This window comes from Larus michahellis, chromosome 17, assembly GCF_964199755.1.
Source record: "Larus michahellis chromosome 17, bLarMic1.1, whole genome shotgun sequence".
Classification (NCBI taxonomy): Eukaryota; Metazoa; Chordata; class Aves; order Charadriiformes; family Laridae; genus Larus; species Larus michahellis.
Window position 1 is genome coordinate 4807937 of NC_133912.1, and position 16849 is coordinate 4824785.

The 16849-nt window shown below is 44.2% G+C and overlaps 1 protein-coding gene across 1 annotated transcript; it reads right to left on the reverse strand.

The window, feature by feature from the left end:
- Positions 1-76: 76 nt before the first annotated feature.
- On the reverse strand, positions 77-15205 carry CRTAM (cytotoxic and regulatory T cell molecule). Its single transcript, XM_074561143.1, has 13 exons — positions 15115-15205; positions 11754-11900; positions 9060-9212; positions 8715-8846; positions 5589-5759; positions 4982-5053; positions 4737-4802; positions 4387-4494; positions 3285-3356; positions 2666-2770; positions 2099-2245; positions 1680-1763; positions 77-1077 (listed from the first exon to the last, which is right to left on the reverse strand). Exons 1-13 carry the CDS (start codon positions 15161-15163, stop codon positions 947-949), a joined length of 1437 nt encoding a protein of 478 aa, XP_074417244.1. The 5' UTR covers positions 15164-15205; the 3' UTR covers positions 77-946.
- Positions 15206-16849: the final 1644 nt, after the last annotated feature.

The following is a 16849-nucleotide window of genomic DNA, read 5'->3' on the forward strand; positions in this document are numbered from 1 at the left end:
TTTCCCATTCAAAACCCGTTTTCAGCATTTTGGGAAATAATGATCTCTAACTAGAAAAATAAATGCAGCTTTCTGTTGTATTTCTATAAATTTCCTTTATTTTAGGAATTCGGTTCTATCTTTCTGCAGCAGAAAAGGCTCCCGGTGGTGGCTCGGCGGGGCTCTGCAGCTGGAACGTCTCAGCGATTCTCCTAGCTTGCCCATTTGCAGTTTGTCCCTGGATTTGGGGAGTCCCTTGCGCGTCCTCTTCACCTTTGCCGACCCCTTCTTTGAAGACTTCCATATTCTCAGTAACACCCCTGGCAGCTGAGGCGGTGTGGGAGACTGCAGCACCCACATGCTTTGGTGTCAGAGCCCCTCGGAGACTGGTGCTGAGGCGGTCTTGCACAGCAGAGCGTGATGTTACCATGGTGCAGCTGAGGAACTGCGGCAAAGTCCTAGCAAGGGGGAACAACCTTCTTTTTTTTTAGCATTTTGGACATCAGAGTGCTTTCCTGCTTGGTTAAATCCAGCTGATTGTCCAGGTTTGGGGTAAAAATGAGGTAATACAAGTCCCAGCTGGTTTGCAGCTCCCACGCTTGCAGAGGAGCTGGCCGAAGCATCACATGAATATCTTCATATCCTGTGGTCCTTGGGGCTAGTTGCATGTTCCCTTGCCAGGACCCTAATTGCTGATGGGACCCGAGATGGGAAGCTCTATTTCTGGCAGGGGTTAGTTAACTCCCCTGAGGATTACAGGTAAGTCAGTGTGTTCATTGCTAAGAGGTTTCTAGGAGCACCGGTCCCATCTACCTGTCCCACTGTTTAAGGAAAAGTCCCAGTTGGCTTTTGGGTTGAGGGTAGCTGTTTGTACTTCTGCTCCTTGAAATCGTATTGATATCTGAGTGCTGTAGTATCAATATCAGGGAACAGTGGTGTTTCTGCCCATTGTACAGGTTTGCCATTGCTACACATCTGTTTCCTTTCCACATCTGAACAATTTCTCACTGATCGCAATGTTTTTGTCTGTTGGATTCTTCTGGGTTGTTTCCACATATCCTTCTGTTACATACTGCACGTTGGACTTCTGATTGACAACTGAAAGATAAACACACATTTATTACTGATTTTGTAAAGGGTGTGTGTGTACCTGATTGAAATACATATTAATTAGACTGTTACAGAACAATAAAAGATGACATGCATTCCTAGAAATTGTTAGGGTATCCATTGCAACAAAGACTGAGATGCATGATGTGATCTAATGCAGGTTACACAATACTCAAGGCACTAATTTGTACAAGAGTGGTTTAAATATGTTGTAGTTTAAAATATTTTAAAAAGAAGGAAAGTTTTGAAAATATTTTTTACAATAATTATGAGCCCCCTTCTCTTCTAATACTTTTTAGGTGCTTCAATAATCTCATGTTGAAAGATGTTGGCAAAGTTCCCTTATTCTTGCCCTCTGGGCTTATTCACCTGTCGAAAATGATTTTCATTTTGTATGGTCCTGCATCACTCTTTCTAAAGCTATAATATCTGTGGTGGACCTCTGGGTATGAAAGGGTTTAGAATATTCAGGTTTAAAATGTGCAATTCGTGAATATCTCTGTATAGTAAGACTGACTGCAATCTGCTCTGGCTGTGGTCAGTAGCAACGCTCTAATAGGAATTAGTTTATGCTGGTTAAAGCTTTTTACCATGTCCATTCTTCTCGTGGCCCGGACTGTCTTCATTAGATTTGGATTTATAACTCTCCAGTGTCTGCTCTGAAACATCATTTTCTGTGCAGAAAACAAATATTATTAAGATGATGAGAGATTTTTCCATGACTCTTCCTCGCTTTCTGCCTTGAGCATAAAAATCCTGAGAGACTAGTTGGGGGGTTCAATCATCCCGATCATCTAAGAGGGATGCCTAAGACAACAATTTCGTTGGCTTTTGTGGCATCTTGTGTCAGCTGAAGGGACTCTTCAACAGTTGCTTGCAACAAGTCCCAGTCACTGTCTATGGGAGAAGGACATTTAAGCGGTGGCTGGAGGAGCCGTGTCTTGTCTCTGCTTAACAGGCTCCTCAGCTGTCCTGCCCCAGCAGATGCTCGGACAGGGTCATCACCCACCTCTTTTCCACACTCCATGAGCTTTTTTCAGCTTCCTCATAAAAAGCAGGACAATGATAAGCAGCACGAAAATCAGAGCAGCCACCAAGATTGGCAGCAGGAGATTACTCTCTCTCTTTTTGATGCCTTCAGACTTCAGATCTTGCTCTGTAAAAGAGGCAGGTGTATGTTTGTGTTGTTAAATAGCTTCCTCTGAGTCTCTGGTAATTAAGATGAGAACGATAGGTCCTGGATCAGGCCAGATGAACACGGTGGGAGAGCAGAAGTCACTTTATTGGACTTAATTTTAGAATGTGAGGTCAATTTTTTTCTTCTTGTATGAACAAGAAGAATGTACTGAAATCAGTGGATTTGTGCTCTGGCATAACAAACAGTAAAATTTAGCTTTTAGCTTTTTACTAGATGATAAAAATGGTTGTGTTTCTGTGGTGTCTCCCCAAGACTGCAAGCCAGCACTACCCTAGTGTACTGACAAAAGGTTTGGAGGTGGATATGTGGCCAGAGAGAACCAGTGTGGTGTAAGAAAACTCATTGCATGTTTGGAAGCTGCCATTAAAGAGTTCGTACCGAAGGTGATGATGGAAATCACAGTTACATTTTCACTTGGTAGTGGGGCTTCTGTCCTGGAAAGTTCCTCTTCTGTGACATTGCCATTGAATGCTGTTTCAGTCCCTGGAGGAATGGAAAGGAGAACGGTATTTCTCTGAAGGGCAAAGGGATGCTTAAGAAATGCGTATTTTCCCAGAAACTTTGAAGTCCAGGGCACCTGGTACTGCAGCAGAAAGGGATTTCTGGAGCCCTTGACTTAAAGCTCTATGCTCACTTCCTTAACACGGTATTTCGTTTTAATCTGAAGACCACCTAAGCTTTAAAAACAGAAAATCCTCAGAGCCTCTTACACATTGTTGAACTCAGGGCTTCCCATTTACAGCCAAATTAAAACAAAGCTGACCTTTGCCTCTTTGTTCATTTTGGGGCTTTCCCTGTCTACCAGTTTCCTTTACTTGCTTGCAAAAATGGGAATGAGCATGTATCCTTTTCCTTAAGGAAGATTTTTTTTTTTTTTAAATTCATATCCTTGACTACTCTTATACTGTCTTCATAGCTCACAGTGGTGCAGTCACTCAGTGTGAGAATCCCTTTCCTTTGCCACCACCACGCCATGTCTGATGATGTGAGGTCGTACCGTTGGGGACATAGTAATTTGACGATCCAGCCAATTCTTCCTTTCCTGCTGCAGCTGGTGGTACTTCAGACCCTGTGCAGACAGACAGGTGAGTTCTGACTTTCTTAGACACACAGACAATATATCCTTTTATAATTAACATTGACTTGAAAAACTAAAATGATAATACGTGCTGTGCCTAACAAAATTTTACATTCATAACATGGATAACTAAAACATAACATTCATAACATTCATAACCAAAAGAGGGAAGATTTAGACTAGATATAAGGAAGAAATGTTTTACAATGAGGGTGCTGAGACACTGGCACAGGTTGCCCAGAGAGGTGGTAGATGTCCCGTCCCTGGAAACATTCAAGTTCAGGTTGGACGGGGCCCTGAGCAAACTGATCTAGCGGAAGATATCCCTGCTCATGGCAGAGGGGTTGGAGTAGACTGCCTTTAAAGGTCCCTTCCAACTCAAACCATTGTATGATTCCATGTAAGCACACCTAGTGAAAGTCCTGTTGAAAGATTCAAGCTTTCAATGTATGTTTATCAACATAGTACGAATTGTTTATCAGGATGTAGCCATTCTGCGATGTTTGTAATCACTGGTGTAGCACTTTTAAACAAATATAAAGCAAGAGTTCATGTGTTTCTAAAACAGACGATTGATTTTCCACTGCAGGGCACGTCACATCAAGCAGGCACCTTTGCCCACCTTGGTGGGTTTTGGCCAACCAATTTGGGCAGTGGAGCTCATCATTCCACTGGGAACAACTCCTCAGTTCAGCAACTGGAACCTGCAGCCTGCCCTGCGCACAGATAACTGTTGTTGCACAGTGCCACCTAGTGCAACCGTCCAGAGAAAGCCCAGCCTGGGCTCACAGCATCCTGCGACAGTGGCCGGTCTGTCTGCTGCTGCTAATGCTGATGTTCTTCTGCATCTATCGAGAGAGACTTTGTCCGCTTTCATGGCTGTAAAACCTAGGGCTCCCCGCCCAGGCAAGAAACTCTGTGGTTTATGGTACGTGCTTGTTTGTAACCTGGAATGTAACACTGTTCTCGGTAGCATTTCTGTCCTGGTTTGGTAAATTCATGTAACTAAGACCAAACTTACAAGTAGATGTGACATCGGGTTGGAGGTTTTGCTGGGTTGCTGTTGACGCTGAGCTGGTAACTACTGGATCCTCTGGTACTGCAGAAGGGACAGCTGGTTGTTTGGATCCTAAAGGAACCCCCCCCACCACCACCAAACACAAGACAAAAGTCAGAAGCGACACTTTGCCATTGAACTGATTAATGAAAAAAGGAACCTGCTCTGGTATGCCTCATGGTTCGGGCTGTTTGGGTGCTCTGTCTGATCTGTGGTTAGACTTACAGTCCTACCCTCCCACCTTTGACTTCCCTGTCCTCTGAATATATTTAAAGCTATGAAATGAGGGGAAAAATTGAAAGTGAAACCCTCACCAGTATGCTGTGGGTAGCTTGGAGCGGAGGCCGTGCTGCTGTTCTGATCTGACTCTGCTGCGGTCACTGGGGGAAAAAACAAAGCAGTTCTGAAGGCCAAGCAAAATATCCCCCAGAGCTGATGGCAACTGCTCTTTTGCAGCCCTACCTCTAGGTAAAGGCACTGTACAATATTTTCTGTGATAGATGCTGTATTTATCTGACCTATGCAGTAATTTAAAAAAGGCTGAGCAATAAATGCCTACCTGTAGATTCCCTGTTCTCAGACACATGTGTATCCACTTCTAGTGCTGCTGGTGCAGGACTTGTATTTGTCACTGAAAAAAACCCAACAACGGTAAAACTTTTAGAGCATAACCATTTGTTGAATCATGCAATGTAAGGAAAAACAAGGTAAGAATAATTAGATCTATTTTAAGGATGAGTAGATGGACAGAAGGCAAACTCTCCTCCAAGAATTACTAGACAAGCAGCTTCAGTGTTAATTTACAACATTTACACCCTGCTACCTTTCCAGGTGGATGTGTCTAATACATGGGAAGCTCAGAGCTTTTTGAGAACATAAACTGTAAACTACGTTTAAAGCTTTATGACAAACATCACCTGAGTTCTAGCAGCAGCACTGGGGAACAGACCTGCCTCTGCTGCTGTGGCTTAATGTTTAATGAATTTTAAGGTAGTTAAGAAGCAGGAAAAAGCCCCCAAATCTTAGTTCGGAGTTCTTCTTTTGCCCCACGTAGCCCTCATTTAAAAGTAGATTTATGGGCTTCAGCTTTGCATGTGTATCTGCGTAGCTTTCACCACCACAGAGTGATAAAATGGGATAGCCACTGCTGAAGGAGCCTGCCGTACCTATCCTAGGGAGGTCCTCAAACCGGAAGGATGCCATCAGCTTCTCTTCTCTTAGTGCCTGGTGGCGGACGATGCAGCTGGCTGTTGAATTGGGCCCATAGGCGAGGACTGTCAGCGTGCTGGTTGCGGTCCATTTCTTCCCATTAGCTTCTAACTTGTGCTTAGTGTCACCTATATACCCATTGGAAGAAAACATTTAAGTGCTTTCTAGTGAAGAGCAATTTAATGAAAAACCTTCCAGGCGCAATCTGCATTACTTTGCTGGGGTAAAGCAGTGCATGGTTACTTCGCACAAGTGGTTCATTGTGTAAATGGATTACATGGGAGCCCAAAGGCAGCAAGGTCATGTTTTCTTCCTTGGCAGTTGTTTAAGTGCAGACCTCGCTGCACCTCCTGTGCTTAACCCAAAGCCTCCGCTCCCTGACATGACTCGCACGGGGAAATTCCCCTGCAGGACTGTGGTGAAATGTCCAAGTACCCACTGTCACTTTTGGTCCTTACTGAACGGAATAAATTGCTTTGCTGTGTGCCATAGCCACGCACAGCCCGCAGCGGGGAGCCTCAGGGCAAGGACCTGCTGGTTTGCAGCGCGACTGAGGCCTAGAAAAGTTCTGATTCTGCTATGTGATATCCAAGAGCATTGCATTTGAGTCTTAATAGCTGTGGATTTGTTACCCCGAACATAAAAATAATTTGTGAAATAGTTGTGCATATTGATAAATATGAACAATAAATATTGATGGGCCATATTTACATTTGTAATAAATAAACATTTATATAACTGTGAAATCCTGTGCAAGTCCTCCATCATCCCCACAATGCAGGTTTGACTCTTCCCCTTTTGCAGCTGGGGGAAGTTAAACACAAAGATTAATTGCCTTGCTATAATGAATTAGAGCCACATAACTCGTCTGATGCAGTTCCTAGTCCTCTCGGTAATACTGACTTCTACTCGTGTATATGATATGGAAAAATAAAGGTGTATTTCCTGTGACACAGAGACATGTTTGAACAGCTGTGGTGGAGAAGTTTTTTTTTCAGATGTTTACTTTTAATGCCCCTGGTGGCACAATAATTTCTACTGTCTGTTTATAATGTAGAGGTTCTCTGGAAACAAACCGATGCTTTCTCTTGATCTGTTGCCCTTGGTAACACCCTTATTCTTAAATGACAGAAATTCCTTGTTTCCAAATTAGCCTTTACAGATAACTTGCTGTATCACATAGACCAGTATTCCTCAACTCTCTTTTCCATCCCCAGCGGGGTCATGCAACAGCTCAAAATGATTTCAAAGTGTTTTTTGCTAGGAAGAAAATAATCTTTGTCAGCAACGGCTCAGTAATTACAGCTGGTTCGCCCCCGCTGAGCCCTGGTGGAACTGAGGTGCTGCCAGTAATTAAGATGTATTAGCTATTTTCTGATTAGTATAAATATTTGCAGTAAGTGATTAAAGCCGAGAATGGAAGGGGGAGAAAGGAATGTTACCCAGTCACCTTCAAAACAAGGAAAGGCACATGCAGAAAGCCTGAATTTTAACATTTCAACTGGTGTCTGCCACTAGCAGGCCACAGGGTGCAATTAGCGCCTCTTCATGCAAATATTCCTTCCCCTGAAAAGCGGCCACAGCCGAAACCAGCCGAGCAGCCACCGCAGCGGCCTGGTGCGGCGAAATTGCCCTCCCAGGTGCAGGGGGGGCGAGGTGAGGGGCCCCGTGATGGCTGACCGGCTCCGTGTTACAAGGGCCGGGAGGAGAGAAAGGTAAGCACAGGTTTTTGTTAAAATAAGTGGAGAAAGGCAGGGTTGGATTTGTGTGTTGCGGGAGGCGTTCAGCGGCCGAGTTGTGTCTTCTGATGTTACAAATAACACACTTTATCAGACCAGAACTGAGGTTGCTTCAAGTTTAAGGAAACCACTGTTTCTAGAACACCGGGGAAAAATGCATATAAAAACTCAGAGATGATACAGCGCTTCCCTGAGCTCTCCATGACTTCACAGCTGGTATTCCCTTAATCCCTTACAGTGCCATAGAGCCCAGCGCTTCCCAAAGACACGCAGGATTTTAGAAGCTGTTTCCCCAGGCCCGCGCGCTGCCCCAGAGCGCCTTTGCCCCTGCAATGGCAGACGGCTCTCTGCCCTGCCTTTCGTGTGGCTCCCTTACCAGCTTTGCCGCTTCCCCGGAGCGCAGTTCCTTTAAGCACAGGCCTTTATGCGGTTGCATTAATACCTGTGTATCTGGCAGCCTGGTTTTTTTTATTTAGTCTTAATTTCTAGCTGTATTCAGGCCAGCACACTTCTCTTGTTTTCTGGAGTTCATAGTTAAAAAAACCATCTTGTGGGGGAGCGGGGAGATTAAAAAACTAAGCTTTTGATGATGCAAAGTACACATAAGAGCTTGTTAATAGGTGAAGGAAAATACATTTGCATCTATCGGTGTTTTCCTCACACTTGGACATAGATGTGTATTTCCTCTCTGTGCTACAGTTAACAGCTAATAAGGTAGTTGTTATTAGAACGTGGCCTTCCAAGCAGCTATTTATATAGTGCGCAAGTTACATTGAGCTATGTGGTGGCTCTTTTCCTCCTTGTGTGTCCACCCAGATGCATGGAGCCTCACAGGGTGGCTTGGGCTGTGATTCCTGGGCTTTGCTCTTGCTTCTGCTCATGAGCTGCCTTCTCTAACAGACTCATGAAAGAGAAACGCTGCTGGTGTGTCTGGGAGCTGCTCAGCAAAGCTGAGGAAAACTTGTCTACTGGTTGCAACATGGAAATAGTTATAATGGATTTGTTAACTGATTTTGTACTGGGGCTTTGAAAAGCGTTCCTCCAGAGTTTTGGATTTTATTTCAGTGGAATTTCACTCCAGACTTTTAAGGGATTTTGATGCCAGGTGGTGGTGTTCTGCAGTGAATGTGAACAAAGCAAATGAGCGCTGTCCCTTGCACAAACACTGGAATTTAGGGCTGAATTCCCTCCAAACCTGCACCACAGGGGCCAAGTTTTACTAAATGAGTAGTAGTCCTAGCTGATGTGTTGCAGAAGGTGTTTCACCCGCCAGTATTTTTAAACGTGCCCAAGGCTGATAAGAAGAAATTGTTAGTAGTGAATCCCTGGTCCTGTAACACTTACCAGGGAGCTCTATCCCGTTGTCCAACAACCAGGTAATCTGGGGCTGTGGTTTACATCCTTGGGTATAGCAGGACAGTGTAATGCTGCTTTCTGTGTCTCGGGATACTTCCAGCACTGGATTAGAAGGAGCAGCTGCAGCAAGAAGATTTAGAATCAGTTATAGTACATCTTTCTATTCGATTTGATGAGTGGCTCATACACAGCATTGTTTTGGGGGGGACTGAGCTAAAACCAGGATTATGTTGGTTAAGCACCCTACACTTGCATGCAAAAATGCAGGTCTGGAGTTGAGGAGCTGGCCTTGTTGTTCTGCTCCTCTGGAGCAAAGCAGGTGAAGGAACTTACCTAATACCTTAACAGTCTTGTTCTTGCTTTTGAAGGGGATGCCGTAGTAGAAGCATTTATATACGCCTTCATCGTCCACTGTTATGTTAGATAGTTGGATTGATAATTCATCCTTTGAATAACGGATAAGTTTGTATCTCTCATCTCTTAAAGCTGTAAGGAAAATAAATCCCAGCATGCTATGTGTGTCGGTACATAAGAGGAAGACAGGTAATCAAAGCAGTAATGAATGAGGATAGTTTTCTTTATTGCATTTTTTAATTCATCAACACTTGATGTAACGGAGCAGTTCTATCACAAAGTGTTCCTGGCTGGTGCTGCGCTAGTGCAGAGCCCACAGTAAACTGAAGAAGGAGGGGATGTGCTGCCAGCTGGGAAAATGACACGTTTTCTCTCGCTTTTATTTTCAGGGGGTCTTATTCCTGTGTTACCAGGTATTATAGCAAGTTGGGTTATTTAAGTGTCTAGATGGATAAATATAAGCAAACATTGGGGTGTGAGGACATTATATGTGGTCAGAAAAGTAATAGGAACTTTGAACTGAGGACCTTTCCCTTCCCTATTCCCCAAGCCTTTATTTGGCCTTGAAAAAATCACTTCCCCTGTTTGGGTGTATTTTGTGATATAAAAATGAACACTATGGTGTTCACACACCTCTTTACTACGTACTAATTGGCTTGTCAAATTACATTGATTTTAATGAGACCATTTCCTAGGATATCTGTACTTTGCAGTACAGTCCCCTTTCTCAACTTTCTAGTCTCTGTTTCATTCCTCCTGCTGGGTCTCCCCTGGGAGTGCTCGGAGTCAGGCCAGCAAGTCACATGGACTTTTCCCACAATCACAGCACAGAAAGTTTAACTTTCTGCCCTTAAATTGAACTGAAACTGGGGAAGTGTACCAGTCATTAGGGAGAAAAAGACCTCAGAAACGATCTTTTCCATTTTTTTTTTTTTAGCTGAGGTCTTGTAAAAATACAGAGTTGGGAGAAAATCACAGCAGTACTATAATTTATGGAAGTGATTAAATGTTAAAGGATTTTGAAATCACCATGATTTCAAGACTTGTAGCTAGCTTGTCATTTCTTTTTTAGCTACAGTGAGACTGGAGGGAACTGATTCACAAAGCGGTTTATTGGAGAGGCAATGTGACAGAGATTGACAGTGGTGATTCTCTAAATGAGGAATCTTTTCTTTTGTATTGCAAAAGGAAAATATTCAGTGTACCTGACTTATCAAAGATCCAAATGCTTTGCAAACTCTAATCCTTGTGGGTGTTACGTCATGCATCTTACTGAAGGATAATGGTGGAATGTTGGAACTATGGGTTGAATCCTCAGGTGATTTAAGGCAGGTAACATTTTGTTCAATTGGGTTAGAGTCTGCTCCTATAGATACCAGTGGATATGATCTTTCTCTAAGCCTATTAAATTGCTGTGTCAATTCAGCAAAACTTTAAGCATCAAAAGGGACAGAGCCACTAAAAGATGGAGATGATTAGAACTGGGCATGGGCGGAATAAAGTGTCTCAGTCCAAAACTGTTGCGTAGAAAGAGAGAGTTTGTGGCTGTAGCCAGGGCCATAGAGAACTTGCATAAACAAAGGAATTCTTGCTACTCTCACCTACCTCTATGGTGTAAAATACTGAGATGATACATATAGGTCAAAATTAGAGATAACTGATGGAGAGGTGACTTCCTCCTAGGTCCTGCAGCTCTTGGGTGCATGATCGGACTAATAGACTGCAACAGGAGAGAGGAACCCCTGCCACAGCCTGGTGTCGTTTTTGGAAGCCTGAATGTCAATGCAGCACAACGGGCTCCAATAGCCCTGTTTCCCATACCCATTAGCTGTCAGAGGCTCAGCACTGAGTTTTGTTGGATCCCATTTGAATCTAATGGTTCATATGCATTATACTGAGACTACTGAACTTAGGATCTGGGATTCCACAGGAAACAGTTCCTCATACATACATGTGCGAGTCATTTAAACATGCTGAAGAACAGTCATCCCACTTGCTCTTGTAACTGAGTAAATAGGAGCAACAGTTACTCGTGACATTTTCCATATAGAAATAATGGCAATACTTGAAGGAAATATTAGTAGGCTGGTTTGATGTGGGTGCCAAGACCCGGTGGCTGGGATTCCCAGAGCAACTGAAGAGGACCCTTGGTTCCTGGTCAGTTTCAGTGGGAGTTGAGTACCCAGTGTCAATTGGATAAATCCCAGCCATTGTTTTCATTAAAGCCTAAAGGCTTTAACCAGCAGGGATACTGATGAGGTACTGTACAAATGGGTATGACCAAGGCAGTCCTCATCTTGCAGAGCTGTTGAATTTGGATCTGTTTTCTAAAAATTTCCTCTTGATGCACTACATTGAATTCCCTGATGAGCAGAAATGTACCCAGGGCTTTCAGACTTCTGTCTCTCTTGTAAGGCAAGAGTGGGTTTTTGTGCTAATCTCCTGGTGCTGGTGGTAACTACAGTTCATTGCTAAAAGCTCTAGTGCCTGACCACTCTTGTGGGGGTTTCCATTTCATCAGCTTCCTGCCAGAAAGGGGCTGAACGTAAAACCATCTCGAGTGGTCGGATAGCAGGTGAGTCAGACTGGCCATGGGTGGGAGCTCGGAAAGCCCACTTTGGAGTGACCTTCCAGCCCCACGTGGAAAGTGCTGCATTCAGTTTTCACACTTACCCCGCTGGGTGTTTAGAAAAATGGCAAACCCGTGAGGGTTTAACCACTGCCGGGCAGAACCCTCGTCACTGCTGAGGGTGCAGCGGAGATTTAGGTCCTCTCCTTCCCTTAGAGTTACGGTTTCACTGCCAGCTCCTGGAAAATCCCCTGCCAGAGATGAGAGGAAAAAACAAGTATTAAAATATGACATGAAGTAAAGTGACAATGTTTCGACAGAGTAAGATGGCAACTTTACTTTTTTCACGGGTGTGAAGTTTTTTCCATATTAGGAAATTTGCCAATATGATTGTACTGATATAAATAAATCACAGTGATTAGACAGGTTATCACAGTCACTGTGTAAGACACATACCAAAGGTTTGTGTTCTTCAGCTGGTAGCACAACCAGTTTGTTATTAAATGTTATTCCACACGAGTCAATGAAGTATTGATAGTAGACCTGTTTAATGCACATTCTCCCTGTATGTTAACGCAAACATTAATTTTTCATTATTCCATGTTTCATTCTGGAGCTGTTGAACCTGATTTGCGAGTGTGTGTGACTGAGCCGTGGATGATCAGCACCTCTGAAAAATGAGGCTTTTTTATTCAGAAATTGTAATGCTGCAACTGCTTTGAACTGGCTTTGGAACTTACTTCGAAGATAGGATCCACAAACCTGGCACAGGTTACTAAAATGAAATTTCATTCTCTCTTCTCCCAGTTCATTTTACAGACAGGCAATAAAGTGTGTTTTTCTCTCCAGACATTCTCAGATATATAATACACTTTGTGAAAATATTTGATGACCTGGAATGAATTGCCTTCTCCAGAAAAAAGCATGCCCTGGAGAAATTACTAAGAGCAGTGCCTGGGTCAGAGTTAAGTAAATAGGCAGTAGGAAGGTTTTATTTTTCATTCCTGTTTTGTGTGTTTTGATTTTATTTTCCAGCTTACTGTCTGCTGCAAGTTCCCACTGCATACATGAGCACTGCAGTCTGGGGAAATGAATCTCTCTGGGCTTCAGGAAAGCTTTTCATTTTCTTAAAAACATTTAAAAATATACCAGAAATTAAGCTATCATATGGCAGTCTTGCTGTACCTGATCCTTTACCACTCAAATCAGAGAAAGGACTTCTCTCCCTGTAAGACAGTAGTTTCCCATGGGATCCCACGCCTCACCCTTGAGTTGAGCACACCTGACATTTCCTGGGCCAGAGGTGGCACGGAAAAATGGTCAGTGATGTAGTCTGGGACTCCACAAATACACCACGGACCTTTTATCTTTCTTCACTATCTAATCTTCAGAGTCTATAAGCTTGTCGAAGAGATTTCCTTGTAGTATCTTAGTATTTTTGCTTCTGAATTTGTAATACAATGTATGCTGCTTTAGCTAAGGAGAAACTGTGTGATACAGATCTGCTGTCTGTCCTTACTGCACGGTGTCAAGAGACGCCACAGGCCGAGTTCAAGAGAATCACTGTACACCAGGGAAGCCCTGTTGAACTTAGAGTGGCCATAATTGGTGTACCATCACATCAGTGCCTTTGGGTATTTCCTCTTGATTCCACCTCCATTTCCTATGATTAGTGTCCCAGCTGGTTTCTTGGAGCTTGTGCCACGTGGGAGTAGTTTGCAGGGGAGCGGTAGCAAAAGGAAAAGCTCCTTGCATGGGTTTCACTTGAGAAAACCTGTGTCAGGAGGTGCATGTTGTTAAGGCAGCCAAGCGGGCCTTCTCTGTGGTTTTCCATGAGGCCTGTCTGTATTTTTTTGTAGCGATGGTTTCCTGTCGCTAACAGCAGTGTGGGGTCTTTCAAGTCGCACCTTTTGAGGTGAGAGCAGCAAGACTGAACAAGAAAAGGTGGGGGTGTTGCTTGCTTTTCTAAAACAGAAAAAAGCAGCACCCAGGACAGGGCATATTTGCAATTTCCATGAGAGACCATGGCTTCATTCAGACTACGAGTCACGGGTCAAATTTCAAATTAGGGGGCAGTTTGACGTGGCTGTGGTCTTCAAGCCACTGTAGCCTACCACAGTACCGTCACTGGGGTGTGGGAGATGCTCCCGTGCCAGCTCCAGAGGACAGTGGCTCTTGTACTGTGTGGGTCCCAGGTGCCCTGACTACCTGGAAAAATTAGTCTGGCATCAATTACAGTGATACATCCACCTTCTTGTCAAGAAAGGGCAAAAATTTCTTGCTAGAAATTGCAGGATGCAGTTAGGCAGAATGGTTCATGCCTCTGGTTGTTATTATTTTAGCCATCAGAAAGTGCATAGAGAACTTATTAGTCTATGAGACATCCTGTTTAATGAGTTATTTTTGACCTCTGGCTGCAGACCTGCGAGTGGGAGTCTGAATTAATTCTGATAGCCAAGAGCAGCTAGCAGTTGTCACCAGGTACAAATTCATCATGCCAGGAGCCTGTGGCAATATTGGGGGAAGAGGGGTTGTACACTGAAACAGAGTGGAAGCTGCTGATTTGGAGCAAGTCTAAAGGTGCCAGTTCAGCTGGGATATAATTGACAGCTCCTTAAGGCCTGGCTTCTGTTAAACACAATCAATGGTAATAAAATGTCCTAAGCATACAGTATTACAGAATGCTTTGTTGCTGTTAGACGCTGGGATTTGATGTGGCCTCTATTAACAAAACCTTGATGCGTGAGAGTATTAGCAAAGTGTCAGCAATAGCACTGCTATGGTTTCTGCTCCAGTGTTCATTAAGAAGGGAGAGGGACTATTGCTCCAGCCAGCACAAGGCTTGAGCGTGCATTCCTCCTGCAAAGGTCGGGAGTGAAGCCTGCTGTAGATAGCTGTCTTGCTGCTTTCCTTACTTAAGTCTTTCCCTCTTTGACATGGTCAAATATGAACCTTACACAGTCTCCTGTGTACGAAGGAGAGGAGATTAGCAAAGTAGGGATAAGCTACATCCTCTAGTAGGAGTAAGGAGATTGAGCATTTAAAGTGCTTTTCTTTTTCAAAGTACTTTGCAAGAGCTTTCTAAATTACTCTGACTTCTTTATATGAGCCTCTTTTTACACAAGATGTGAACAAAGGCATACATAGATATCTAAGCCAGGGAAAGTAAGCGGTGATCCGCTATTTAAATTTAAGGGAAAAATATTTTGATTTCCCAATGCTTCACCATCTCCAGCGTGCTGCCAGCTGCTAGGAGGTGAATTAGTCTCATTGATAATGGGTTTAGGAGTCAGCTGGAATTCAGCAGCAGCGTGCTTTGGAAATTGGGTAACAAAACAGTGTTGTCAACAAGAACACAACAGCAAAGCTGCCTTGCGTGTGGTGTGCTGAAGCTCTGGAAATCGAGTTCTCCAAGCTGGACTGCTCGGCAAGGGGAGATGGTGTAAGAGCAGATGTATCGCTTACCTTGCATCAGGAGCAGAGCCGCGACGTGCAGCACCCTGGTGAAAGTCATGTTGTGGTGTAGGTGCAGGAGGTTGGTCTGTGCTGGCTTCCTCTCTCTGCCGGGGCTGCCGTGCAGCCTGTCCCTTTTCAGCACGGGGGGAGCAGATTTACCATGACTTCATCGCTGCCAGGGTCTCTGCCTCCTCTCCTCCTCTCTGCTGTTCCACTCTCTTCTCACCCATCTCACCTTTCCCACGCGTTGGTGACTGCTGAGAAATCAGTGATCTCACAGTCCCTAAAATGGAACTGGTGGGCGACAGGACTGGGGGAACTTCACCTTGCACCCCCTCCAGCTCAGCATCCGTGCTGGGGGGATGTATATGGAAGCAGGTAAAGAGAAACATGGACCCTGGGGACCTGGGCTAACCCCGCTGGGGACCCCAGCTGCAGTGTTGTGCACAGGATTTAATTCCCCAAGATGGGGAGGCACCCAGGAAGGCAGAGCTTATTTGGTGGACACTGCTGTAGTGCCGTCATTGACAAGGTTGCCTGAAAACCCCGCTGTGCAGTTTAAATCCCTGGAAAAATAGTCTTGTGTCACTCTGCATCTTGTACCGCCGTGCGCACGGGAGGTTTGCGTTGCTCTGCTTGCAGGGATCCTGGCAAAACAAATGACGAGAGAAAGGTGATGCGCTGTGTGCGGTTTGTGACTCTCCGGGGAATGAAGACCATTGGTGAGGTGGTTGTGAAAGGTTTGCTGAGCACTGGAGCATGGGGTGGAGGGATGACTACAACAAGGAGGTCCCAGAGGTCTGGTGGCAAAATCTGGGTTTCCCGTGTCCCCTTGCAGGTCTAATTATTTCAGGAGCAGTCTGGGGCATAGGGAAGCTTTTTGTGTCTCCTGGGTGTGTGCTGCCCAGTAACACCACAAGATTTATCCAAGCCTATTTTAGACAGAGCCGCTTTTTGTCATGCAGCCACATGTGCTGATTTCCGAAACAGCTTTGGCAGATCCTCTTCTGGCACTTCTTTGCAGCTGCCCAACGTTTAGTGCAAATGACTAATGTTGTCAAAATGAGGTGACTTTAATAAGATAAGATATATGGTTTAAAAGCTGCGTGCGTTTGCAGGACACGGGTTTGAGTGAACTGGACAAAATGGTTAATTATAAATACATTATGCGTTTCACGTTATTAGAACCTGTTTCCATTACACTTTCAAGTGCATGGAAGTGCGTCACTCTGTTAGTGTCTACTTGATTGATAATAGCTATGGCTTTTAGGTTAATCATAATATAATCAGTTTTACAGGAAAACAGAGCTGTAGGCTATAAAGTTTAATGTAGATATTGGTGTGAAAGAACCTCACTGTCTGATAAAACTATTGCTGGATTAAAAAATCCAGATCAAGAAATAAAATATGTGTTGTAAAGGTAAGCACTACTTTGGTTTAACAGTTGTGCTTCCAGTTCTGCATATCTAAACCTGACAGTAAAATAACTCTGGGGGAAAAAGCCATCAAGCAGCAGAGACGCGGAAGCCACCTGCCTCCAACCCAGAGGGAAAACTCCGTCCCTGTGCAGTAGAAGGGAAACCAAACTTGAGATGGTTTTGTGCCATCTGCTGTCAAATAAGTGAACTTCATCTTTAGTGGAGGGAAGAAAAATGTAACTCAAATTACACCCCATCCAGGTGGGCGTCCCCAGCTGGGATGTGGTGAGGGTGGCACTGCAACCCCAACTGAGAAACAGCCCTGA

Coding starts and splice junctions, on each gene's coding strand:
- CRTAM (XM_074561143.1), bottom strand. CDS start 15,163: ATGACTTTCACCAGGGTGCTGCACGTCGCGGCTCTGCTCCTGATGCAA. Junction 11,901..15,114: donor GGCTCTGCTCCTGATGCAAG/GTAAGCGATACA, acceptor CATCTCTGGCAG/GGGATTTTCCAGGAGCTGGC. Junction 3,357..4,386: donor ACCCGATGTCACATCTACTT/GTAAGTTTGGTC, acceptor CTGTCTGCACAG/GGTCTGAAGTACCACCAGCT.